This window comes from Balaenoptera physalus (genome assembly GCF_965194825.1).
Source record: "Balaenoptera physalus genome assembly, chromosome: X".
Classification (NCBI taxonomy): domain Eukaryota; kingdom Metazoa; phylum Chordata; class Mammalia; order Artiodactyla; family Balaenopteridae; genus Balaenoptera; species Balaenoptera physalus.
In genome coordinates this window covers 57,804,256-57,830,779 of record NC_138903.1, presented here as the reverse complement: position 1 = coordinate 57,830,779, position 26,524 = coordinate 57,804,256, and the positions used below count along the sequence as shown (strand labels likewise).

The window sequence follows — 26,524 nt, the reverse complement described above, 5'->3', positions numbered from 1 at the left end:
TATTCCCATGCATTATCTTGTTTGAACCTCACAGCAATATATGAGCTATTCAGGGAAGTTATTATTATCATTTTACAAATGATGAAACTGAAGCTGAGAATGGTTAACAGAATTGCCCAAGCTCATACAGTTAAGTAAGAGATTAAATCTTTGCCACGCAGGGTATTCTCTTATTCCTATTATTTTTTCCATAGTTTTTCAAAATCCAACAAAAATGCTAAATTATAGTCACTCTGCTGTGTTCCGGAAGGCATGAAAACCATTGTATCCATTCCATGAAGAGATATATAAAAATGTTAAAACCTAGACTTCTTGGAGATCAGTTATATGGGAAAGTTCATTTAGGTGGAACATTTCATTTACCTGACAATACTGGAAAAATAAAGGGTTAGAAATGGAGCATAGTATTCATTGTGCCATTCAGTGAAAAATGACTATACACCTACTAAATACCAGAATCCATACTAAACACATGCCCATGTAACAGATAAAATATTAAGATAAATCTAGGCAGAATTAATTAATTGAATATCTATTAAATTCAATATTAATTAATTGAATGTCTATTAAATATTTACTCTATGCCAAGCAGTGTTCTAGATGCTAGGGATATATCAATGAACAAATAATCACAAGTTCCTATCTTGACTAACATCCATTTTAATGTGTGTGGGGAAGTGAAAGAGGGAAGGAAGCAGAAAATAAACAATACACATAATAAATTAGGAAATTAAATTGTATGTTAGAAAGCAACAAGTACTATGTACAAAAAGCATGGTAAGGGGAATGGGGAGTGCTGAGTGAAAATGATTTTAACTTGAGTGGTGAAGGCAGGTTTCTTTGAGGTGACACTTGTCCAAAACTTGAAGGAAGTGAGAAAGTGTGCCACACAATTATCTCAGGGAAGAGCATTAATGGCCGAGGGAGAAGTTGATGTAGGTCCCTAATGTGGGAGAATACTTATCATGTTTGAGAATTGGCAAAGAAGGCAGTGCAGCTACAGTGGGGGAAATGTGGTAAACGGGGTCTGAGAGGCAACAGCAGAAGAGATCATTTGTGATCTTATAGGTCATTAACTTATAGATCAAATACTCTTATAATAAGTGAGATGGGGATACACTGGAGAATTCTGAGTAGAGGGGAAACATGGTCTGGCTTATGTGTTTATATCACATGCAAAAAAACATCTTTCTTCTTGCTTGTCAAACGAAAAACAACATTGAGATAAGTGACATCAGGAACAGCAGAAGGATCCTGAAAATCCAATTAACTTTCAGGGTCTTTTTTTTCCTGGACACTGTAGATATTCACTTCTTTAAAGGTTGAGGAGTGCTCGATCAAAACACTTTAGACTGGAGTAATGTCAGAGTAAATGATGAAGTGAGGAACTCCTAAAATTCTCTCCTCCATTAAATAAATTAGAAAACTGGCCAAAAGATGGTCAGAGTAAACATTTTCAGAACTCTAGAAATTAACCAAATGCTTGTAGCAATCTGAGGAGGATTTATTCAAAGCTTTATGACATTTAAACTTGCCCTATTGCCCATCATCCCCTCCCAGCTCCATAGTAACCATGAAAACCAACAGTCTGCAATGATGGTGAAAACTAGCAGCCTGGTAATCACTGGAGGAGGCAGAATGGGGCTGGGACTCCTTTAAAGCCCCCCTGTCAGAGAACTGTCACTATTTGACCGTCTGGGGGTTCCCTGAAAGACACCATTTTCAAGGCTATGTTTATTTAACCTGACTCAGAGTTTGCCCAGTGTGAATAGCTTTTTCCCTGGGGGAGTTTGTAGAAAATAACGAGAGACAAATGTTGAACATCAAGGCTGGCTGAGTTGGTGGTAACAATTGTGGCAAACAATGAGCTAACCAAAAAGCTTAAAAAAGAGGTGGAGAAATGAGATGTCCAATGGAGGCTTTGAAAAGCTCCAACATATTCCCAGGCATCTAGAATTAGTTTGTTTGTTTTTTTAAGTAACTAAACAAGTAAACAACTAGAAGAAGAACAAACAGCAGCAACAGCAAACCATGAGGTTTGACAGGTGTAAATCCTGCCTAAGTAATTAAGTGTAATTGAATTAAACACTGCTATTAAAAGACAGAGATTTGAGGAATGAATTGGAAAAAAACCATGAGATACAACTATATTCTGTCTACAAGAGACACCTTAGATTCAGAGACAAACTCTTTGAAAGTAAAAGAATGGAAAAAGATATTCCACGCAAAGAGCAGCCAAAGGAGAGCTGGAGTGGGTATATTATTATCAGACGAAATAGGCATCAAGGCAAAAACTGTGACTAGAGACAAAGATGGACATGTTATAATGGTAAAAAGTTGAATCCATTAGGAAGACATACAATTATAAATATATGCATCTAATAACAGAGCCCAAAAAACATAAAGTAAAAACTGGTAGAATAGGTGATTAAACAATAATAGAAATTTAAAGACCCTACTTTCAATAAAGGATAAAACAAGTAAGCAGAAGATAAGAAAAGGGAAATCATGAACAACACTATAAAAATTAGACTTAACAAACATGTATAGAATGCTCCACCCCCAAAACACCATAATGCACATTCTTAAGTGCACATGGAACATCCTCCAGGAGAGAACCTACTTAAGGCCATGAAACAAGTCTCAATAAGTCTAAATGGACTGTACAAAGGATGTTCTCTTATCAAAATAGAATGAAATTAGCAAACAGAAAGTTTGAGAAATTCACAAATATGTGAAAGTTAAACAATGCAGCCTAAATAATCAATTGTTCAAAGAAGAAATCACAAGGGAAATAAGAAAATACCTTCAGATAAATTGAAATGAAAAGACAACATGCCAAAACTTTTGGAATTCAATAAAAGCAGTGCTTAGAAGGAAATTTATAGTTCTAACTGCTTACATTTACATTATTTACAGCTATTGAGAAAGATCTAAGTAACATAACCTTCTATCTTAAGACACTAGAAAAATGAGAGTAAACTAAAAAAAGAAGAAAGCAGAAGGAGAAATAATTTAAAAAATAGGACATAAATAAATGAAATAGACAATAGAAAATAAAAGAGAAAATGAACAAAACCAAATCTTGGTTCTTTGGAAAGATCAACAAACTGACAACCTGTTAACAGATTGACCAAGAGAAAAAAAAAAAAAAAACAGGACCCAAATTATGAAAATCAGGAATGAAAGAAGAGATAATACTACTGAAATAAAGATTATTTATTGCATGAAATCTTACAGAAATAAAAAGATTATTTAGGAATACTACAAACAATTATCTACCAACAAATTAACACAGATGAAATGAAAATTACTAGAAAGATACAAACTACCATAACTGACTCAAAAATAAATATAAATTCAGAATAGACCTATAACAAATAAAAATACTGAATTAGTAATAAGACTAATTATAGTAATAAAAATAATAAATTCCCACAAAGAAAAGCCCAGGGACTCATGGCTTTATTACTGAATTCTACCAAATGTTTAAAGAACTAATACCAATTCTTCACAAATACTTCTGAAAAAGAAAAAGAAGAGGGACACTTTCCAATTGATTTTATGAAGGTATTATTACCCTGGTAACAAAACAAGACAAAGATAGTACAAGAAGAAAACTACAGATCCATTTTCTTATGAATATCGAGGTAATATCTGAACAAAATACTAGCAAACCAAAAAGCAATATATAAAAAGGATTGTTCCCCATAACCAAGTGAAATTCACCCCAGAATGTAAGGTTGGTTCAACAAACAAAAATCAATCAATGCAATATAACATTTTAACAGAATTAAAGACAAAAACCACATGTGATCTGAATAGACACAGAAAAAGCATTTGATAAAAATACTTCAACAAACCAGGACTAGAAGGAAACTTTCTCAACTTGATAATGGGTATCTATGAAAAACCCACAGCTAACATCATACTTAATGGTGAAAGACTGAAAGCTTTCTGCCTAAGATTGGGAACAAGACAAGGATGTCTGCTCTCACCACTTCTATTCAACATTGTACTGGATGTTCTAGCCAGGGCAATTAGACAAGAAAAAGAAATAAAAGGCATACAGATTGGAAAAGAAGATGGAAAACTATCTCTATTCACAGATCGCATTATCTTATATGAAGAAAATTCTAAAAAATATGCAAACTAACTATTAGAGTTAATAAATGAATTCAGCAAGGATGCAGTATAATAGATCAATATACACATATTAATTGCATTTCTAGACTAGCAGTGAGTAATCCAAAGTAAAATTAAGAAAACAACTCCATTTACAAAAGTGTCAAAAAGAATAAAGTATTTAGGAATAAATTTAACAAAAGAACTGTGAATCTTGTACATTGAAGACAACAAAACATAACTGAAAGAAATTAAAGAACAACTAAATAAAGGGAAAGACATCTTGTGTTCATGAATTTGAAGACTTAATATTGTTAACATGACAAAACTCCCCACATTGATCTACAGATTCAGCGTAATCTCTATCAAAAACCCAGCTGTCATTTTTTCTGAAATTGGTGATGTTTTTCAAAAATTTATATGAAAATGCAAGTGTCCTAGAATAGCCAAAATCATCTTGAAAATGAAGGATAAATTTGGAGGACTCACAGTTCCCAATTTCAAACCTTATTAGGAAGCTACAGTCATCAAGATGGTGTGCTGGTTTCATAAGAAAAGATATATAGTTCAGGGGAATAGAACTGAGAGTTCAGATATAAGCTCATATATTTATGATTAATAGTTTTTCAACAAGGATACTAAGACGACTCTATTAAGAAAGAATACTCCTTCCAACAAATAATGCTGGGACAGCAAGATATCTACATGCAAAAGAATGAAGCTGGACTCTCACCTCACATCATATAAAATAAAAATCAACTCCAAATGGATCACAGACCCGAATGTAACAGTTAAAACTACAAAATTCTCTGAAGAAAGCATAGGTGTAAATGTTTGTGACCTTGGATTAGACATGAAGTTTTAGATACAACACCAAAACACAAGCAATAAGAGGAAAAAACAGATAAACTGGACTTCATCAAAATTAAAGATTTTGTTCTTTAATAGACACCATGAAAAATGAAAAGATGACTTTACAGAATGGGAGAAAATGTTTGCAAATTACATATCTGATAAGAGACTTGTATCTAGAACTCATAAAGAACACTTACAAGTCCGTAGTAAAAAAGAAATAATCCAGTCAAAACATGGGAAAGGATGTGAATAGTTATTTGTCTATAGAAGATACACAAATGCCCAACAACCACGTGAAAAGATGCATAACATAATTAGCCATTAGCTAAACACTAATCAAAACCACAACAAAATACCACTTCATACCCGCTAGGATGGGTATAAGAGTACTACTACTACTACTACTAATGTAACATAATTACACGTTGGCAAGGATGTAGAGAAATTCAAACCCTCATACACTGCTGATGGAAATGTAAAATGATGGAGTCTCTATAAAAAACAAATAAACAAACAAATAAAAAAACCTTGGTCCCTCAAAAAGTTAAACATAGAGTTACCATACAACCCAGCAATTATTATTCAGTCAGAAAATATAAAATACTAATACATATTAAAACATGGTTTAACCTTGAAAACATTATGCTAAGTGAAAGGATCCAGCTACAAACATCACATATTGTATTGTTCCATTTAGATAAAATGTCCGTTATTGACAAATACACAGAGACAGAAAGTAAATTAGTAGTTGCCAGGGTCTGAGAGGAGAGGAAATTGGGAGTAAGTATCTTTTTGAGATGATGAAAATGTTCTGGAATTAGACAGTGGTGACGTTTGCATGATTTCTTGAACATATTAAAAACCATGAAATTGCACACTTAAAAAGGGTGAATATTGTGGCACGTGAATAATATCTTTAAAAAAATCCTAGCATGCCTTTTGGTGCCAATAATAGGAGTCAGAAAAGAAAATCAAGACTGCCTTGTAAGTTGTAGCCCAAATGATCTAATTTAAAAGCATGCAGAAGTCTTTAAAGACACTCCAAATCATTGATGAAGGCAGGTCTACTTTTATAAGGTCCTAAAATCAATTTCATACATTTGTAAGCTGTGGTAACATTAGCAAATCCCTTCCTATACATCATCTCACAACATACCCATGAAGTAGAAAGAGCAAATACCATTAACAGCTTTGCAGATGCAGAAGCACAAGTCCAGAGAGCTTCAGTGACTTGCCTAGGGTCACATGCTAGCTTTGTTTTTCCTAGTAGTGGTTTACTCTGCCATGATGCATGCATAAAGTATACTCTTCTCTAAAATAAAATGAACACTTTAACTATTCCCAATTTCTCATCACATTCATGTCATTATCACCCATGTTCTTGCCTCCAGTGACAGCAAGATTCTATTACCTGCAGTGCCATGGGGTGAAATTTCAAAATAGTCCTTTGAAACTGCAACCCCAGTATTTCAAAATGGAGCCTTGAGAGTGGTTAGATACACACTCAGTCCTCCTGCCCCTGTCTCGGCTTTTCAGTCATTCCTTTGTGTAATTACCATGTAAAGATATCCAGCAGTGTATGAAAAGTGACAGATCATTATAAAATGAAAGAATAGCTGTCTTTATTAGATTGTGAAAGAGACAAGGAAAAAACTTACTCCTTTTTGTCATTCCCGTGTCTGGCACATAAAAAAATTATCAATTTACATTAGTTGAATGCATAAGTGAATGAATGATTGGTCTCTTAATATTTTGTTGGCCAAGACATCTCCCTGTAATGTGCTTCTTAAGAAAGCAGTCCAGGTCCTAGAAGATCATTAGGGTTTGAAGGTTTCCTAAAAAGAGTAGTTATCTTTCTGGAGTGAAAAGAATCAACAAAGATCACTGTAGTTTTTTTATAAATGTTAAGTCTCATTCCTTCCTTCCATAATGGTTATTTGAAATCCTGGTTCCTCTTCAGTCTTAGTGAGTTTGGTGAGGCTGCTCTGTGGAATGCTGTCCTGGAGCCTCTTGGATGATGAATAGAAGGGGTCAAGGGAAGCCAGAGGACAAAGCTCAGTTTGTTGCCACCTCACTGCCAGTCCACCACAGTCACTACTGACCCTGGTAGCTTGGGCATCAAGAGAAAACAAAGAAAAGGACCTTGGAAGCAATTTCTCAAGGTTCCTGTGTTAGCCAGGCAGCAATGCCCATGAGCTCAAAGCAAGCATATTAAAGGCTGAGAGACGGCTCCGTTGGGGAAAACAGATAAAGTTTTGAGGGTGATGAAATTGAAAAAGCCCATGTATTTATAACTTACAACAAATAAATTCATTCCAATAATATCGCTGCTCCTCCCCAATTTGTATACAGCAGCTTAGGAACCTGCCCTGCTGCCAAATGCCAGATCAAAGTCATGTCTGATGGGGAATAAAACACTAAGCAATGAAATAAGGGCTTGCTCTTAGAGCAAGTTTTGCTTTTGCCATAAACACTGCAACTTATCTGCACAGGCTTTTAGTAACCGTGCAGGTAAGACCCAAAGCTGAGCTGTAATAGGAAGGCACTCCTCATGCCTCTCTTGTCCATTTTCTGGCTACTGCTCACTTGCAGGAAGACAATAATTATCTCTATAAATAAAATTATCTGCCTAGCCCTATATCTTGCAAAAGTAGTTGGACATATTGTCAATCAATTTGGAGGTTATCTTTGCGATAGACTATTTTTGGAGGAATAAAATTCATTTTTGAGGATCTCTGAAAGGTATTTCAAAGAGGTAATCGTTCTAGTGTGACTGCAGATTGGAGAAGATGTACCTCATGTTAATAAGCTGTGTATATAGAAAACATGCAAATGAAGGAGTAATTTGCATATTAAACTGTTTCTCCTATAGAGAACTCTTTGCAGAGGGTTTCCAGGGTGGCCAGAGGCAAGTATTTATATAACATAGGCATGATTGTCCTGAATGATGGTAAGGAGATCCTCTAGAAACTACTACTCATAGGATACTTTGTAATTTACACAGTGTATTCACAAGCATCGTTTCCTTTAGCTTTTCCAACCACTATATTATCTCCATTTTATAGGTGAAGAAACTGAGGCTTAGAGAGGTCAAGTGAATTTCCTAAAGGCTAAATCTACCACATCCTAGCTGCTTTAAACATGCCTGAAGCTAATCAGAAGATGGCTTACCTGCAGGCTCTATTCTCTGTACATATTCCCTGGTAATAGTCAGCAAACTTTGGAGTTATATTTCCCAGAACAGTGAGGGTCTCCTTGAAGCAATACACCAATCACATTCTGCTCCAAAGAGGGGTCAGGTTACTCACAGGTGTTCCTAGCAACATGGGTGTCAAATGCTTACAGCATCATAAAAGGGTTTGCTATTAACAAGTGACCTTCCTCTTACTGGATATGTGTGTAAATTTTTGTCATTTCCCTAGGATCCCATAGGAGCATAGAGGATGGGTTAACAAACAAGGAAGAAGGGTTACCAAGTGAAGACTGGGCCACGTTGACATGACTAAAAAAGAGCCACAGGAAGGCATCTAATTCTTATTGTTTAAGAATTCCTTGGTATCCCAGATTAAAGAATAAAGAATTTAGCGTTCTTTATTGTTTAATCTGGGATACCAAGGAATAGAATCCTACTTTTATTTTCTATACTGGATTTCCCATTTGTTCTCCCTTAGTATTTACTAATGTGCATTTTGGTGAATGAGAAGTCATCCCTATTGTGTTCTGGGAACCTAAGGAATGCGCTCTATATTTACACTCAAGGTGAAGAGTGGAAGAACACTAGGAACCAAAGTAAGAGAAATTGAGTCCCAAGGGGGACAAGAAATTCTGGGGGACAGAACTGGAAAATGCTGTCTGACTTCTTACAGAACACCTCTATCCTTAACCCTGCAGGGTTCTATGTTCTATTTTAACTCAGGAGACCTGTTTTTTTCCCCCACATAGAATATACAGTTCTGCAGTAGATCTTGCAGTCTCCACCTGAACAAGAAAGCCTGAGTATCTGAAAGCTACAACCCCCAAAACATGTCAGTGAATTCAACCAATAGGTAAAAACTTCCTTCCAACTCCTCGAATGTGCCTCCCACACCTAAAGATCTGCCCATCACAGAGGGCAGTGGCAGCTGGCCTCTATCCTGCATCAGTAGTCTTAATCCTGTGAGATGACTGGTGTGCACCTACTTGTATGTGCTGAGTCTGCCATGCTGCCCTGAGTTCTTCTGCCCCTGATAGGTTTCTGATATCCAAATGCCTCATGGTTTTCTGATGTCCACAGAAACTGGCTTGGACTTGGGCATCCCCTTAGGCCTTGACCCCTACAATTCTATCTAAAGTCACCTATTGGTTGCCCAGAACTCAGTCATCTCTCCCTAGTATAAAGTGATCTCACAAACCCAACACAAACCCACAATTCCAAGTCCTGTTAAGTAAGTGAAACCTGTTCATCTCTCTCCACAACTCCTCCTCTGCTTCCCTCTTCCCCTTCTGTCCTTTCATCCTACTGAATGCTCAATGCCTTAATTTGACCCCTGGCTCCTGAGAGCTTGCCACTTTGATGCTCTATCTATAAAGTTTCCTATTCTAGATAAGCACCTTATGTTCAGAACTTGTCCTGAATCCCTTATCCCTTTCAAAATTTATGAGGCTGGTGTTCCTATCCTCCAGAATCCTGCCAAGAAACATACTGACAACCTATGTCCCAACAGCATTTCTTGATAATGGCTGAATGTGTCCCAGGAAGAAGTCTTCCAAAACAGTCCTACATATGGCGAGTTTCAGACCCTGTGACAGATCATGTGTGGCAAGATACTTTCAAACAGAGGCACTTTTTGTAAATTCTTAAATCATAACACTTTATTTTGGCTGTCTATTCAGTCATCTGTCTCCCTCCAATTCCTTGAATGCACCTACCATTCCTAAAGTTCTGCACATCACATGCTCTCATCCCCAACCTCTGCTTTTGATCCAGTATTTCCACTGGTGGAAATGGGTCCTAAGGACATTTTTAAAAGAAAAAGAGTAAAAGTAATGTACATGAATGCAACCTAAGTACGTGTAAACAATCTAAACATCCAACAACAGAGGCCTGAGGGGAAATAATAAGACTATAATTATGTATGACTGAGGGCAAGACCTAAAAGAAATGAAGATACATTTTAGTCATTGTTATATTAAGGTAGTGGGCTTTATTAAAAGCTAATAGTAGAACGTGTAAATCTCCAGATAGGTTATGTAATTTCACATGCTTAAGATTGAAGGGTAAGGCCCACTAGGCACCAATACAATCCAGAAGAGAATTTCAATGAATTTAAAATAAAATAATGGTTTCAGCAAAGTGAATCTTCCACTAAGGAGCTCAGTCTAGTAGAGGAAAAAAGATGTGTAAGTACATCACTGAAAGATAAAGCAGGGAGTGGTAAGAACCACAAGAGAGGGACCCATGAAGTGCTGTGGGAGTACAGGAGAGGGTAGAATGACTTTTGATGGGGTGGAGGCTTCATGGAGGAGTGGGCACTTGAGTGAGGCCTTGAAGAAAGGTGGGACTTAAAAAGCATTTGAGGTAGAGGGATGTAGCCTGAGTAAACGTGAGGAAGGGGAAAGTGTGGGCATGCGATGGGATAAAGGGATAGTTTAATAGTATAGTTTGATAGTATTTCATCATCCTTCCATGGGAAATAATACTGATCATCCATTTTAGGGATAGAATGAAAAATGGAAAATAACTGACCAAGCCTGAATAACATTAGATAACAATGTTTTTTATTTGGGGGGGGTTGATTTAAATCAATCAGTTTTTCTATTATTCTTAGTAACATTGCTTCTTTTGGCCTTTGATTTAAACCAATCATTTGCTGCACAATCTCTGTCCCATTTTGCACTTATCTCTCTTATGACACTTCTCACAGCAGTATATAATTTTTGTTTCCACATTGATATCCCCCAATAAACTTTGAGATCTTTGCAAGAAGGACTGTGTATCATTCATCACTGAGTTCACAGCATCAAGCAGAAGGCCTGGAATATATTAGCCTCACTGTGCACTTATTGGTTTGCTCCCTCTGGACTGAGAGTGTGTTTTGCTCATCTCTCTCTCCCTAGCACTTAGCACAGTCCTGGCATATAAGATGCTGAATGTTTGTTGAACTGAGATGAATTAGTTCCCTTCCTGTTCCCTTAGTCCTTGAGCCTCAGTTTCCCCATATGTAAAATAAGGGTAGTAACAGTATCTACTATCTCATAACATTGTTGTGAAGATTAAGTAAGCACTTAGTGTAGCGTCTAACACAGAAAATGTTCAGTAAATATTAGCTGCTATAACTATCATCATCATTATTATCATTATTATTATTATTATTTTTAATTTATTTTTTTGGCTGTGTTGGGTCTTCGTTTCTGTGCGAGGGCTTTCTCCACTTGCGGCAAGCGGGGGCCACTCTTCATCGCGGTGCGCGGGCCTCTCACTATCGCGGCCTCTCTTGTTGCGGAGCACAGGCTCCAGACGCGCAGGCTCAGTCGTTTTGGCTCACGGGCCTAGTTGCTCCGCGGCATGTGGGATCTTCCCAGACCAGGGCTCAAACCCGTGTCCCCTGCATTGGCAGGCAGATTCTCAACCACTGCATCACCAGGAAAGCCCCATCATTATTTTTTGTTGTTGTTGATGAAGCTTCCAGACCTGCTCATGGGAACAGTTCCCTCAAACTGTGCCAACCTTGGTCAGGGTTGTCCTTGGGTATGAGAAGCTATGCCTGTAGATTTTTCTCTCCCTTGTCTCATCACACTGCTTCTGCTGAACTTAAATACCCTGTGTAGTGTAAAACTGTAGCTGACCTTGGAGGGCACATCCACCAGACTAGAAGCTCCCTGAGGACAGGGCCATCTCATACTCATCTCTGGGCCCACATAGGGCCTCATACAATACATGTGTGTTAAAAAAATGAATGAGTGAAAGCTACTCACCTCCAGCTCTTTTTCCCTGACACTAGACTATATGAATACAAATGCCTATAATCCAGAGTTCCCTCTAACCAAGGGACAGGTCCCAGGGAGCCCTGTGTTGTCTACCTTTGTGCTACCCCTCATAGCTCTAGCTAATTCCTTTTAGGTCTTTGGTAATTGGGAATGAATACATCTGCAAAGCTGCAAAACTATTACAGTCTGAATTATGTCTGAAATATGTCACATGTCTAAAAATAATTACTATCAAACTATCCATGTAAATAGCAACAGGTGAGTTATTTAATTCATACTTGCATTTCTACAGTGAAATCATGGGACCCCTGGAAACATGCTGAAATTTGACGTGGAGCTGATTTCTCATTCACACGTTAAGAGGCATTGTCGAGAGTGCTTGGTTCACTTTTTTTGAAAGTCTGGCACTATGTAAGAAAACTTCTAGTTGCCTTATCTCACGTAATCCTTAGAATTTCTCTGGTGGTCATCATTATCCCAATTTTAAAAGTGAGAAAACTAAGGCTCACGGAGGACATGTCATTTTCCCAAGATCACAGAGTCAACAAATGTTGGACTCAAATCAAATCTTTTACCCCTATATCAATAGGGTTTCTGAGTAGAGAACATTTCAATATTTTTGTAGGGCTCACTACATAGGTGAGAAATCATTCCACATCTCCAAACCCCTTTCTATTGTTTTCTCCATCTATCTCTCCTCCCATGGAAGCAAAATCTGAACATAAACTTGCTAGCTAGTCTTCATGAAATTGCAAAAGAGACAAGAAAATCTCTTTCCGAGTGACATGGGTTACAGAGGAGTTTCTGGGGAGCCATGGAAGCTATAGAGGTGGGGTGGCAGAAGAGGTGCGGTAGGAAAGTGGGAAGTAGGAGACCTTTAATCATAAGCAACACACATGAAGGATCCTGTCTCTATTCTGAAGCTGAGCAGAGCTAAGGGACCTCAAGGACTGGATACCCACTTACTGATGGGCCCAGGGGGCCTTAGGCAAGGTGCTAACCTCCTTTCCCCATTTAGGGTTTTGGACAAGATCTGAAGGTGATTCAGTTAGGACTTAGAGATAAGTAGTATGTTACATGCTGGTTTGGATTGGCTGTATTTTTGGGTTTTTAAAAATTTCTTTTATTTTATTAAATTAATTAATTAATTTTATTTATTTATTTTTTTAACATCTTTATTGGAGTATAATTGCTTTACAATGGTGTGTTAGTTTCTGCTTTATAACATAGTGAATCAGCTATACATATACATATATCCCTATATCTCCTCCCTCTTGTGTCTCCCTCCCACCCTCCCTATCCCACCCCTCTAGGTGGACACAAAGCACCGAGCTGATCTCCCTGTGCTATGCAGCTGCTTCCCACTAGCTATCTATTTTACATTTGGTAGTATATATAAGTCCATGCCACTCTCTCACTTTGTCCCAGCTTACCCTTCCCCCTCCCTGTGTCCTCAAGTCTATTCTCTACGTCTGCGTCTTTATTCCTGTCCTGCCCCTAGGTTCTTCAGAACCTTTGTTTTTTTTTTTTTTTAGATTCCATATATATGTGTTAGCATACGGTATTTGTTTTTCTACTTCAGACTTGCTTCACTCTGTATGACAGACTCTAGGTCCATCCACCTCACTACAAATAACTCAATTTTGTTTCTTTTTATGGCTGAGTAATATTCCACTGTATATATGTGCCACATCTTCTTTATCCATTCATCTGATGATGGACACTTAGGTTGCTTCCATGTCCTGGCTATTGTAAATAGAGCTGCAATGGACATTGTGGTACATGACTTTTTTTGAATTATGGTTTTCTCAGGGTATATGCCCAGTAGTGGGATTGCTGGGTCGTATGGTAGTTCTATTTTTAGTTTTTTAAGGAACCTTGTTGGCTCGTTTTTAAAAGGATCAGAATTGAAGAGCGGGCGTGGATGGAGGGATATAAAGCCAATCTATGGGAGGCAGAATGAATGACGGTACATCACCAGTTTCATTTTATACACAGTGAAGTCACAGGCCATACCAAGGCATTATCCGATTTTTGAAATAAATGCCCCTCCCTCACAAATAATAAACAAAACAATAACACTACAACCAGACTACATTCCTCCAAGGGGTCCAAAGCACTAAGAATATAGGAGACAGCACTCTAGATAAAATACAGTCCAGCTTGGTTTTAAAAAATATCCATCCGGCTTCAGGAAAAGAAGCCTTAAAATTTTATTTACACAGGTGCTGGCTCAGGTTTCTATTGAATCTGTCCCCAACATACTTTTAAGACACGCCTCTGGCTGTGGAGGGAAACCAATGGCTGAAGAATGTGGAAGATAATTTATGACCTCTCTTAGCTTTTTTCCTGACCTGTGGCTATGGATCTGAATTTACCAGGGAGGTCAGACAAATCTTGTTGCAGACAAAGATACACAGAGAGCTCTGACACTTTCGAGTCCAAAGCCCAAAACTCAAGAGAGGCGATGAACACATGCTTGCTGGGCTTTCTGGGGAATGTTACTCATAGTGCCCTGGGAGGCCAAGAGGAAAGAGGAAGAGATTGACCTTTGCTATGTTCTTATACAAATGCTACTGGCCCTTCGGATCACCAATTAAGTAACACTGAAGATAAGTGGTTGTTTGAGAACCTTACACTAACCCAAAGCTTTCTTTACCAGAGAACTACCATAAATACTATCTGCCATCTCTCCTTTCTGCTACCCAGGGAACACCATAAGTGTATGTGTGCCAATGACCAAGGCTTCACTCCAGTAGAAGGAACCAAAACTTATTGGGCACTGGAGCTGTGTTACATATCATTTAGTTCTTACAATAACCTTGTGACCTATTACTATCTTCACAGAGGCACAAAGAAGTTAAGTGACTTGCTCAAGGCTGCATATCTATTAAGTCTTGGAGTTAAGGATTGGGTTCAGGTCTATTTTCCAAGGCTGATGCATATAAAGTGAACCACTGGCCAATAGAAACATCTGGAGTATCTATAAAATTTTAGAGATTTATTGTTAAAGATTTAGGTTGCTATAGATTTATTGCTAAAATATTCAAGATCATTTAGTTCAACGCTTTTATTATTTAGATGGAGATTTGAAGTGAAAAGAAGGAATGAGACATGCCTAAGGCCACATAGTAAGTCAATGGCAGAACCAGAGCCCCATTTGGTGCTCTTGCACTGCATCTTATTCCACTACCTAGATAGCAGTGTGCTTCCAAAAAGCCCAGAGAGTAGAGTAGGAGAGCGATGTACAGCTCAGCATCGGGGTGGGGGGTGCAGGCATAAAAGGCTAACTGAAGGCTGGTCAAGGGACCTGCTGCATCTGATGAGGTTCCCCTCAACCACTTCTGGACTCCAAAATGTTCCTAAAACAAGCATCCAACTTTCACGCAGCCCTGTCTTTGGTCAGTCTGTTCCTGAAGTCCTGTCTTCCTGAAGTTCACTTCCTACCTTTTGTACTTGGCAAACTATTACGCATCCCTTCAGACCTAAATCAACCCTTAACTCCTCTTTGAAGCTTTCTTAAACATTCCAGGTAAAATAACTCATTCTCTTATTCTGTCTGCTCAGTGGATTGTGTACTTACTTCTAGTACAGCACTTATTTTACTCTATTATGTTGGAAACTCTGTGTCATATTCACTCCACAGCCACTAACAAGTTATATGACTTTGGGCAAGTCACTTTAACTTTTCTGTGCCTCCGTTCCCTCATTTGCAAATAGGGCTAATGATAATACCTACATCATAGGGTTATTGTGGGGATCGAATGAGAAAATGTCTACAAAGCAACTAATACATACTGAGTGTTCAATGACTAGTTTTTGTTGTTATCTCTTATCCCAGTGCCTGGTATAGGTCTAGTGTACACAATAAGTAAGCATTGACTGTTTGTTGAATAAATGGATGTTATCTGGGGAAAGTGCCAGTCATCAAATCGCAATTTTAGTTATCCCTGCAGTCAAGTTAAAGGTTTATTATGCTGCCTCACACAATTCTTGGCGGTTCCAAGGCAACAATCTCTGAAGCTCTGCTGATCAGCTGTGAGGCTGGAGAACCCCTCAGACAAGAAGCAAGAAATGGCTGGGATACCCTCATTTCTGCCGTTTATATGTTCTATGAACCTGGAAAAGTCACTTCCTCTCTCTGGGCTTCAGTTTCCTCATCTATAAAATGGCTTGGTCAAATTTTTAGATTTCTGAGTTCTCTTCCTTCAAATTTTAACAGGTTAGCATTTAAAGATCCTGTGATTCCAAGTACTGCAAATCTTTTAAGTCTTTTCATTAAATAACTCATGACTGAGTCAACTGCCCAGAAAGTGAAAGAACTTGTGAACATGGGACTGTAGAAATGTGGTTATCTAACTTATGGACCTGTAAGAGGCTCACAGTCTCCAGGTCCCATATCCAAGTACCACAGTGAAATCATGGTCCGTCTACACTATGAGGTGAACCAGGAGAGGAAGGACAATTAAAAATTTAAAACCCTGATAAAAGAGAAGAAGATTTTGCCTCAATTTTTAGCTCTGTCCTGAAAGACAATATTTTCTGGTTTATGACATCAAAGAGGAGGGGAATGGAGTTCTCTTGCTCCTGGCCCCATGGAAAACATTCTGTGGCACACTTCTCTGAGAAGGCTCAAAGCAAAGAGTCCAGGAACCATGATTCTACCATTTGTATCCATACACCCTGTCTCTGAGTTCTTCCCTTAGCTTGGTAGTGAGGAGTAAAATTCTCATGTGCATAGGTGTTAAATCATGCTTCCTGTTCTGTGGTTGTGTGATGAGAGTGAATTAAGAGCTATCAAGCCTGGTTTCATCAGAATCAGAACTTTCCCTCTGAAGAGTAGGAGTTGGCAGAAGGACTATTACTCACATGTCCCTGGCCCTACCTAATGAAGAGTTTTAAGTATTTGGAGCTCTTTTAAGTATTTGGAGCTTTTTTAGGAAGAAAGCTCCCTGTGATATTGGTGCTACTCATTGGCTCCTTGGTTTCTCCCCACAGTACTTAAGTCTTTCATAAATTCTTTCATTTCTGACTCTATTGTTCCTCTTCACTGTTGTTTTTCTTGTTTGCCTAGGCATTGCACTTTCTTTCTGCTTTAGGTTAGTATGCTTATATATTTGAGGGGTAGTTGTGCTGTAAGAGAGTGACTGCTAGCATTGGACCCAGAAGGCCTGGGTTTAAATCCAGATAGTCCACTTACTACCTGTTGATTAACTGACAAAACCTCAGTTTGCTTACATGGAAAATAAGGAGGATGACCTCTTCCTCTGTTCTAGGTGGTTGGGAAGTTCAATGGAAATTGGATATGAGAGCTCTTCATCCACTGAAGAAATTTAAAGGTGTCCAGGGTTATGATCACTAAGTTCCTTCAGGCAGGCTCCGTATCTTGAGTATGTGAGCCTAGTATCTCATGTGTAGTGAGCACCCAGCAAATGTATACTGACTGAATGCATGAGTAGATTACCACCAGGCCTGTTCTTATGACGTACTCAGTAAAATATAGGCACCAGTCTAGCCAGAAGCTGTGGTGATTTCAGTGGGATGTGTCAGAAGTCACAACATGGGCTGGAAGCAAACGGACTGAGAATTCTAATCTCTTTGCTCCCTTTATAAAGAATCATTCACCTCCAAATCCCAGTTTCCTTCTTTGGATAGGAGGAAGTTTCCTTTTCTGTGCTCTCTTCTGGCAGGTAAAAAGATTACCTGCCTCCTTGGAATGCTGAGGGCAGTTACCTAGCCATGAAGAGAAGGAGCGTGAACACCTGAAAAATAGGTTCCAGAAGTATGCACACATGACTATTATAACTGAAGAGATTGTTTTTTGAAATAACGGCTTCTCCCAGAATTCAGTTATTATGAGGGACAGTGTGTTTCTTGCCATGGGACTAGACTAGAGATCAGAGAAGTAAGAAATAACTCCTACCTCTGAAGAAAAAGGGGGTCTAACACCCTTGCAAGAGCAACCAACTGCTAAAATCTACCACCCAGAGTTTCACAATTATCAAGAGATTCTGTGAGGGATTAAAAAAGCTTCTGGCTGCAGTATATGGACGGGCTTTAAAAATATAACACACTGGGGAATAATAAGGCAAGGTGGAGTGAGATAATGGACTCAGAAGATCTTGCAAGTGACACAGAAATTTCATGTTAATCATTGTTTCATAAAATGCACATGCTATAAATAAGCAGCCACAGGGCACTATAGACCAGCAATGGCAAATTCTTGACATGGCTCCCAAATTGGGCTCTAATAAGAGACTTGGGTGGGCATCAACTGGAATGAGTTACAGAGCTAAATTACTTATTCTGCAGGCCTGTGGTCTAGTCTTGTGATGAGGAGGACCAGAATTAAGCCAGCAAATGTGTAAAGACAAAGAATCATGGGGAAATATATGGTAGATTCATAACTCAACTGGCCACCTGGGCCTTACTTTCTATGAGACAGAGAGTTTTTCCATAACGCTTAGTACCAGATAGTCCCCAAAGCTCTTCCTCTTTACCATCTGGGGTATATGTGGCATCCATCAAAACTCATTCATATATATTTTATAGTTATCCACATGGTTACAGTACAAAAGTCTAAAAAGAAAATGTGTAGAATATTTTCAACTTCTCCTCTGCGTATTGCAAGGGTGAGTGATCAGCAAGATCATCAGAACAAAAGTATCCTCTTGTAGCATTCCTAGATTTGTTTATTTTTCTCCTGTTTAGTGAAAAAAGCTCAGGACCTAGATGCCACCAGACCAGGCATTCTAGGCAAGCAAGGGGAACAAACTTTGACTGGCCAACTCAGAAGAATGTTTAAAATTAGATAATCTAGAGAGTTGCTAAGACACCAGGAGACCAGAAAGAGCAAAATTTACTATGCAGATTTGTAAGCACAGGAGCAAGAGTCAACAAACTACAATTCACCAGCCAAATCCAATGTGCTGCTTGTCTTTGTGTGGCTCAAGAACTGAGAATGATTTTTACATTTTAAATGGTTGGAAAAAATAAAAAAATAGTATTTAAAGGCATGTGAAAATTAAATGAAATATAAATTTCAGTGCCCATAAAGTTTTACTGTAGTACAGCTAAACCCATTAGTTTTGTCTAGGTTTGCTTTCATGCTACAAAGGCAGAGTTGAATAGTACAGTCAGAGACCATATAGGCCACAAAGTCTAAAATATTTACTATCTGGCCCTTTATAGAAAAAAGTTTGCTAACCCCCTAAACTAAAGTCTGGCTATGATATTTAAGAACACCAGAGACAGATAAAAGATAATAGGAGCTTTGCGAAAAAACCTCTAGGACTCGTGCAATCAGGATCAGTCAACTTCTTGGCCAAAGATACCTGATTAAGGCTCTGTTGAAGTTGCAAGTAGATCCTCCTAGCAGAGTTAACTTGCCCTTGGGAAATGTTCCTCCGAAAGTCAGGGAGTGAAGGGGACACTGATATGCACCAAAAACTCTCTGCAAGACTCCAAACAAGAAGTAACATTCAATTCCACATGAGTTGAGGTGGGAAAGAGTAGATTTAAAGGACAGAAAGAGTTCAATAAGGGTTCACTTACATTTCTTCCCTCACAAAAACCTGGGGCAAGAGAAAGAATCAAAGCCATACTTATATAAAATTTGCCAAGGATACTAAATTGGGACATATTGTAAACATCAGTGAGGATGGTGTAATTCTTTGAGTTCAGAATGTAAACTACAGTTTCAATTTTATGATGTGTACCAAACAGTGCTCCATGTGTACAAAACAAATGGATGTACAATCTCCAATGTTTTACTAGAAAATGTCTGAAAAATAGTAAATTCTTGAGCACATAATGCACATGATGAATTAATTAACCCTCTTTGAAACATGATGAGGTAGAGATGAGGATTCATATCCTGATTTTCCAGATGAGAAAATGGAAAAGAAAGGAAGTTATCCAGCCATGGTCATAATGCTGGGAGAAGAGGGAATCTCAGAGTCCTGACTTTTAACCCAGCCCATCCACAGTGCACTCTCTCAGCTGGCTCTATCCCCATCTGAAGATTGATTTTTTTAAGAGAATGGGAGCTAGGATTCACCATCTTCTAGGAAGGCAACACCAAACATGCATACAGGTATAAATGCATGTGTGTTTGCTGAAATTAACAGTGATGGTGTTTGGAACTTGTAGAATTGTCACAAAAAGTGTAAGCTGAAAAGGCATTTTAAAAGTATCTAGTTTAACTCCCTTATTTTACAGACAGGGAAAACTGAGGTCCAAAGGGGGAAATTTTCTTATCCAATGTCACACAACTAAACCCCCTCTGAGCCCCTACCCTGCTCATGGATATCACCTTCCTTTGACTTCCTGGTCTTTTGGATAGCATCTAACATGCCTTCCCCTTTCACCTCCCCACTCATCCCACCCACCCACCACTAACTGATTCTCTACATGCCCGTTTCAAACCCACAGATCATCCACTCAAATGCGCTTACACACACACACACACATACACAAACACATTCTTTCACTAAGTTCCCATCAAGCAAGATTTTAGTGGTTTTTACCCCCTTGACCTATTACCATTATTTTTTAATCTCAAAATATTCAGATCCTTCCCTGACTAGCCTCACCATCACCCCAAACTTCCAGCATTACTGACAACGAGAAAACGTGGGGCTCTCTTCTCTTCTTCCTCCTCAACAGGAAAACCTGGCTAGATTACAATCGACTCTGTGCTGAGCCTTGCACCAATGACAGCATTAAAGCTTCATGGTTTATGAACTACTAAAGCTAGAAATGGATTTCTGTCTGACGTGCCAGGCTTTTAAGTCTTGTACCTGTGCCCAGTCCAGAGATTTCTGAAACCATGAATAAAGTGGTAATCAACACTCTGAATACTCCATCTGAGCTTACTGACAACGACAAATGAGGAAGAAAAGATTTGTGCTCCCACTCCCTCCAAGACAGGTGGAATTCCAAGTTTCAACAAGGCAGATTCACAATCACCTTCAGAAAGGCCATTTGGGCAACAAAGACACATTGTAAAAAAAAAAATCAATAAATGTTCTCTGCAGGTAATAAGACAGCCCTTTGCCTTCAAATAGAGATAATAATGGCAGTAAACTCCAGCTACCAAGCTTTACAGATGGGAGGTGAAAGAAAACACCAATAGTTTTTTTTTTGCTTTGTTTCATGTTTTTTCTTAAACCACATTCTCCTGTCCCTCAAAGGGCTCAGGACTGGAACCTGGGGTTCACATTCCAAAGGAACCAATGGGCTCCATAGTTTTGCAATGAATCCACTGGAGATTTTAATATTTCAAGCAGTTAAGAGCATTTGGCTCCATGAGTTCATAGAGTCTCATTTTCTCAAATAAAATATCACCAAGTTTCCCTAACAAGTGATTCTAGGGACTGAAGAATTTTGAGACCTTGCTGGATTTCCAAGTGCTCAGTAATATGAGTGATTACCCCTCCCCCCAGCTTCCTTGTTCTCAAATAGTCCAAGATCCACATAATAGCAGAGCTCCTCCCAGGCAGCCCTGCCAGCTGCCCTTCTGCCTGCCTCCCTCCTTCAGCCTTAACTTCCTCAGAAAGCTCCCATGTGGAATAGTTATGACAGCAAAATCTTCTCTTTCACAATATGGTTGATCATTCCCACTGTTTTCCAAAAGCAACAATATCATGACCCAGATTTGTAAAACCCAAAGGCAGCATCAAATACAATCTAATCTGTCTGACTATTGAATTTGCTTTTTGCTTGTTTTCTTGAGCTCTTTTCCCATCTAATATGGCTGCTATTACTGTGGTGCCTGGGCTTACTGACACATTAGCTCTAGATGGGTGCTGTGGTTCATTCTCTGCTCTATAGATAGGGCCTACCCGATGACAGGGTATGGGGAAGAGACAGGTTCTCACTGGAGAAGTTGGGGTGATCTGAAGTCTTTGGAGCTACTCCTCATTTCCTTTTCTGACAGCCATTCTTTTGTGAGTACTCTTAAGAAAGGAAGACACTGCTCTCTGTCTCTTTCCAAACTGCCTACGCCTAGGCACTGGTGCCCTGGACTTCATACTGTCCAGTGTAAGCAGTAGCAATGTGTCACTCAAGGCTATGGGTGGAACATGCAGCATATTTTCATTAATACTAAATGTTAGCTGTCTCCTTGTTGCCTGGGGGACTATAAGAAAACAAAATAGCTTTCCATTTTATAGGTATTCCTGCCATCTGGCTAAAATGGTGAAAAGATAATCATCATTCCAATTGGCTATCAACAGGGAGGCCAGTTAAAGGGCACACACTTTCTACCTTTTCTCTAGATGCCAAGAACTCTGTGGTGCTTCTGCTGTCCTCTGGTGGGTGTCATCATATTCCTGCTGAAAAGTGTGGCCTATATACCTACCACTTTCAAGACTGTCCTCAGGGATTGTAGCCTTTATATAAGGAAAAGCTGTCTGTTTTGATTCTGACTTGGAACTCAAACCTTCTAGGCCAGTGAGAAGGAAGAAAAAGGTCTTGGCAGGAAGTACTTCCTTTGTGGAAAGTGGAGGCAGGAGTAAATAGTGGTGTTTAGCAACTGGGTCTGCTCCCAGAGCAGAGCATCTCTGTCTAGAAACTGTTCATCAGCATCCCTTTGAGAAGAAAGCCCTTAGTACAAGATGTGGAATGAAGTGGATGAGTAGGAGGCTTAAGCCCAGGGAGATTGGGAAGGAAGGAGGCACTAGTATATATAGGAGGTCTGGAAGTGTGAGTTCCTGCTGTAAGATGCAGCCTGAGCACCTCTGGGGGCTAAGCAGACATTAATTGTTTTAAGCTAAATAATACTAAGGAGCCAGGGTTTGAGCCCACTTAGCCAAATATAAGATGCAACTTAGCTTATGGTTCTGGACCAATGGACAGGGCCTGAGGGCAAGTCTCTGGAGAGAATAAAAATGTTTCATCACTTTGGGTCCTTATCTACCTAGGAGCTATTAATGCAAAGAGGCCCCAAGGATGCAGCAGCAGGAGGGAGCAGGTGCATAGACTGATGGTCTGCTGAACAGTGAGAACACTTCCTTTCTGGGGCCGAGGCCAGGAAGCCTTCACGAAGGAACAGTTTCGTATTCACCACAGAGAACAGGCTGGGGATTCGGTTGGGGTTTCTCCACTTCTAACCTCTCTAATAAGGACAATTTTTTCCCTCACTAGGCAGGAGAATGGAACACAAGCAAGGAGGAAATTAAATCTTTTCAAATCATTAATTTTTCTTTCATTCCTAGGACCCACCAAGCTCCAATCACCAGCTGGGACCACCTTCATTGCCTACATTGCCTATACTACCAAGGCTGCCAAAGCCAGGGGACCAGCAAGTATGAAAACTGACTTTTTTTAAGGCTCTTAGGTTCTTTGAACCAGCCCTGCCAGTTACCTTGTCTCAGAGATGATAAAATCCTGGGTCCTGATAGACTGGTGTCTCTTTTTAGAAGATAAAGGAGAAAGGGAAACAGAAGTTAGTGTCCAAGACCCTTTACCTTCAGCGGCTCTTTTAAAGAAGACTTTGCAGCTTCCACAAGTGAGAGCTCCATAGTGACAGCCAGAAGCTTCATCCCCACAAATAAGGCAGGTCTTCTGGGGTGGAAAGTAATAGTCGATGGGCAGAACATGGTCCCTGGTAGTCTCCAAACTGAAAAGACCCAAGAGGAACAATGCAACACATGTCAGTACTTGACAGAAACAGGAGGGTAGAAGTCTGAAGTCTTCAGTAGTAAAGTGCACGTGTAAATGATTATTTATTGCTTAACTGAGTCAGGGTGAAGCTGAATTTTCCTTGGACTTCTCCTAGGGATTATGTTTGTAGGGTTTCCTGTCATATGGACAGAGCCCTTTTGGATCCTGCGAAAGCATGGGAGAAGTTCTCTGGAATCAGCCAATCCCATGGGCTATGTCTACATGAGGGAAGGATGAAGGCAGAAACCTGAGGTTAAGGTCTTTAACTTAAGTTGGTGGTCAGGAAACAATTTCAGAGTAACTAAATGGTATGAACTCAGCCCTAAGACCTTACCTTATCCAAAGGGAGACCTATGGCAAAACCAGACTAAGCATCAAAGCACTTTGATGTGCTTTGCTCTAGTTCTCTGAGCCTCACTCTCATCTGTAAGTAGGAATAATTATCACCCATCTTACTGAGCTACTTGTGTGAGTGGAGGTATGAATTAAACAAAAGTATAAAAAGCTCTTGAAATGAATACAGAAGTGAGGGATCATGATTAGTATTATCATACCAGTCTTCTTTGGTCTTTTTTCCATTCCCTCACTTTCTTTAGGAGTCTATCTAGATCACATGGAAATCCCCCACCCACATTCTATAACATAAAGTAGCAGAATCCCTATGCCAGATTTTATTGTGTAATGATGCACAATGATGCTGGAAATCTTTCAGGCAACCATCTCAACACTTAGCCATTTGAATACTCAGGTTCCTTGGGCTAGGATGGAGCTTCACAGGTCACCTAGTTTAACTGCCTATCTCCAAGAGGATCTGTGTCTGTGTCCTTCCAAGTGAACTGAAGGAGAGGGCCAGAAAGCCAATCCTAAAACCTTAATGGAAAGGTAGCTCTTAGTCTCCCATGGTAATTAACTCAAATTTAAACAAATGGAACATGGTTCATACTACCCAAAGGTCAAATTTTTCTCTTCTATGTCCTATGTCTAATCATTAAACAAAATGTTAAGTGACTTCTTGGGTAAATCTGCCACAGATAGGTGACAACTGCATATTCTCTCATCCACAGGAATGCAGCCACCATTTTTATGAATACTTCTTTCTTACTAAGCAAAGACGGAAGGAAAATAAGCCTGTTCACTGTGTTGGGTGATTTCAACGCCTCAAAACAATTTTGTGAGACATTTTTTTCTCATTATTATATCAGATGAAGAAAGTCAGACTCAGAGAAGGAAAGCTCAAAACTATTTGACCCAAGCCCAGGACTCTCTAACTCCAAATCTAACACAATTTCCATTACCCTATTGTCTTCTCAGTACTCACCTTCACTTTCTACCCATGGCTCTTTGGTTATCATACTCAGCACAGTCATCAGAATCCCAAAAGAGTATGAAAGGTTATCCTCCTCTCAGTGCTCAGTGAGCAGCCCTGGCAGGGCAAGAGCAAAGAAGGCTTTCACTCAGGCTACACTTGACAAGCACTTTATCTCTAAGACACAAATATTAGCTTTTATTCACATCCCAAGTACAACAGAAAGCACTCAGAAAGTTCTGCTCATATGCAAACCCAGCAGCCGATTATGGCGGCCTATCTCTTCTCCCCATAATCCTTCCCTTTCCTACCTTAACCGGAAAGCCAGCAGGAGTCTGTCCACCAAACCAAGACTAAGAGGGCCACAAGTTCCACAGGAAAAGGGCTCACTTTCCATAAACAAATGGGCCAAAAGCTAAGAATGTCATTCCTTTGGCTAAAAATGTCATTTCCTTGGGTAAAAATTGTGCCCCCATCCTCATTCATGAAACAAGGAGAAGATGCAGAGGGTTTTTGTTGTTGTTTATTTGTTTGTTTTTAAGTGTCTTCATCTTCTTCTTATATTTTATGACTTCTGTAACTAATACAGTTAAAATCTAAAGGACATGTATTAAGGCACTTTATGTGCCAAGCTATTTCATATATATCATCTCATTTAATCTTTATAACAACCCTACCAGGTAGTTCTGTATCATCACTATATTGTAGGAGAGGAAGCTGATGCTCAGGAAAATTAAGTAAACTTGTTCAAGATCACTCCTCTAGTAAGTGGAAATGCCAGGTTACCATCCGAGGTAAGTCTGACTACAAAGTGTGGATTTGTAACCAATGGCTAACCATGTTATGAGACTGAAGGTCTAGATTAGATAGGTTGATTCAACTCAACTAGTATCACCTGGCCCTATGGACCAGGTACAGGGCTAAGTGCTGGGGATATAGTGATGATCAAGATATTATCCTTGCCTCTAAGCAACTTGCTATTTAGTAGAGAAGAAAGACAGGAAGCAAAGAACTGTAAAATAACATAGTAGATGATATAATAAAGTAGAGTGCATATTGCTACAAATGAGAAAGTACCTCAAAGACAGAAATGCATTTTGACAGGTATAAAGGTATATATGTGTATATATGAATGAGATGATGATGGTAATGCCAGTAATTATTATTATATGATTGAAGAGTAAATATTAGATAAACAAAATGAGAACCTGCATAAAGTAAATAAGTGGTCTTTTTGGAAAGAGCCTTTAAAAATAGAAATTTTCATCCATACTAAAATTTAAAATACAACACAAATTATTTAAAAGAATCTAATTAATCAAATTTATAATCAATACTTAAAGACTGAAGAACGTCATCATTTTATTTATTAGATATGAATTTAATAAAATACACTTCACACAAAAATAACTATAAAGGAGGTGGAAGAGTAGGAGAAGTAATGAAGGCAATTTTAGAATTTGAATTTTTCCTAATTACAACCCACTTTGGCTAGAGGCCTGAGATATTTCCTGACCTTACCAGGCCAGTCTCTCTCTACCTCCTCTCTCTGGCAAAATGATTTGGACAGGATTCCCACTGACCCTGGCCTAGTGTGAACAAAGG

General features: G+C 39.0%; 1 protein-coding gene across 2 annotated transcripts in view; it reads right to left on the bottom strand.

Moving 5' to 3' along the window:
* The window catches only part of AR (androgen receptor), a 186,638-nt gene that overhangs the window by 55,235 nt on the left and 104,879 nt on the right, over positions 1-26,524 (bottom strand). For both annotated transcript variants that reach the window (XM_082444933.1, XM_082444934.1), the window contains exon 2: positions 23,418-23,569. In XM_082444933.1, coding sequence (XP_082301059.1) covers positions 23,418-23,569 — 152 coding nt within the window. The remainder of the gene's footprint in view (positions 1-23,417; positions 23,570-26,524) is intronic.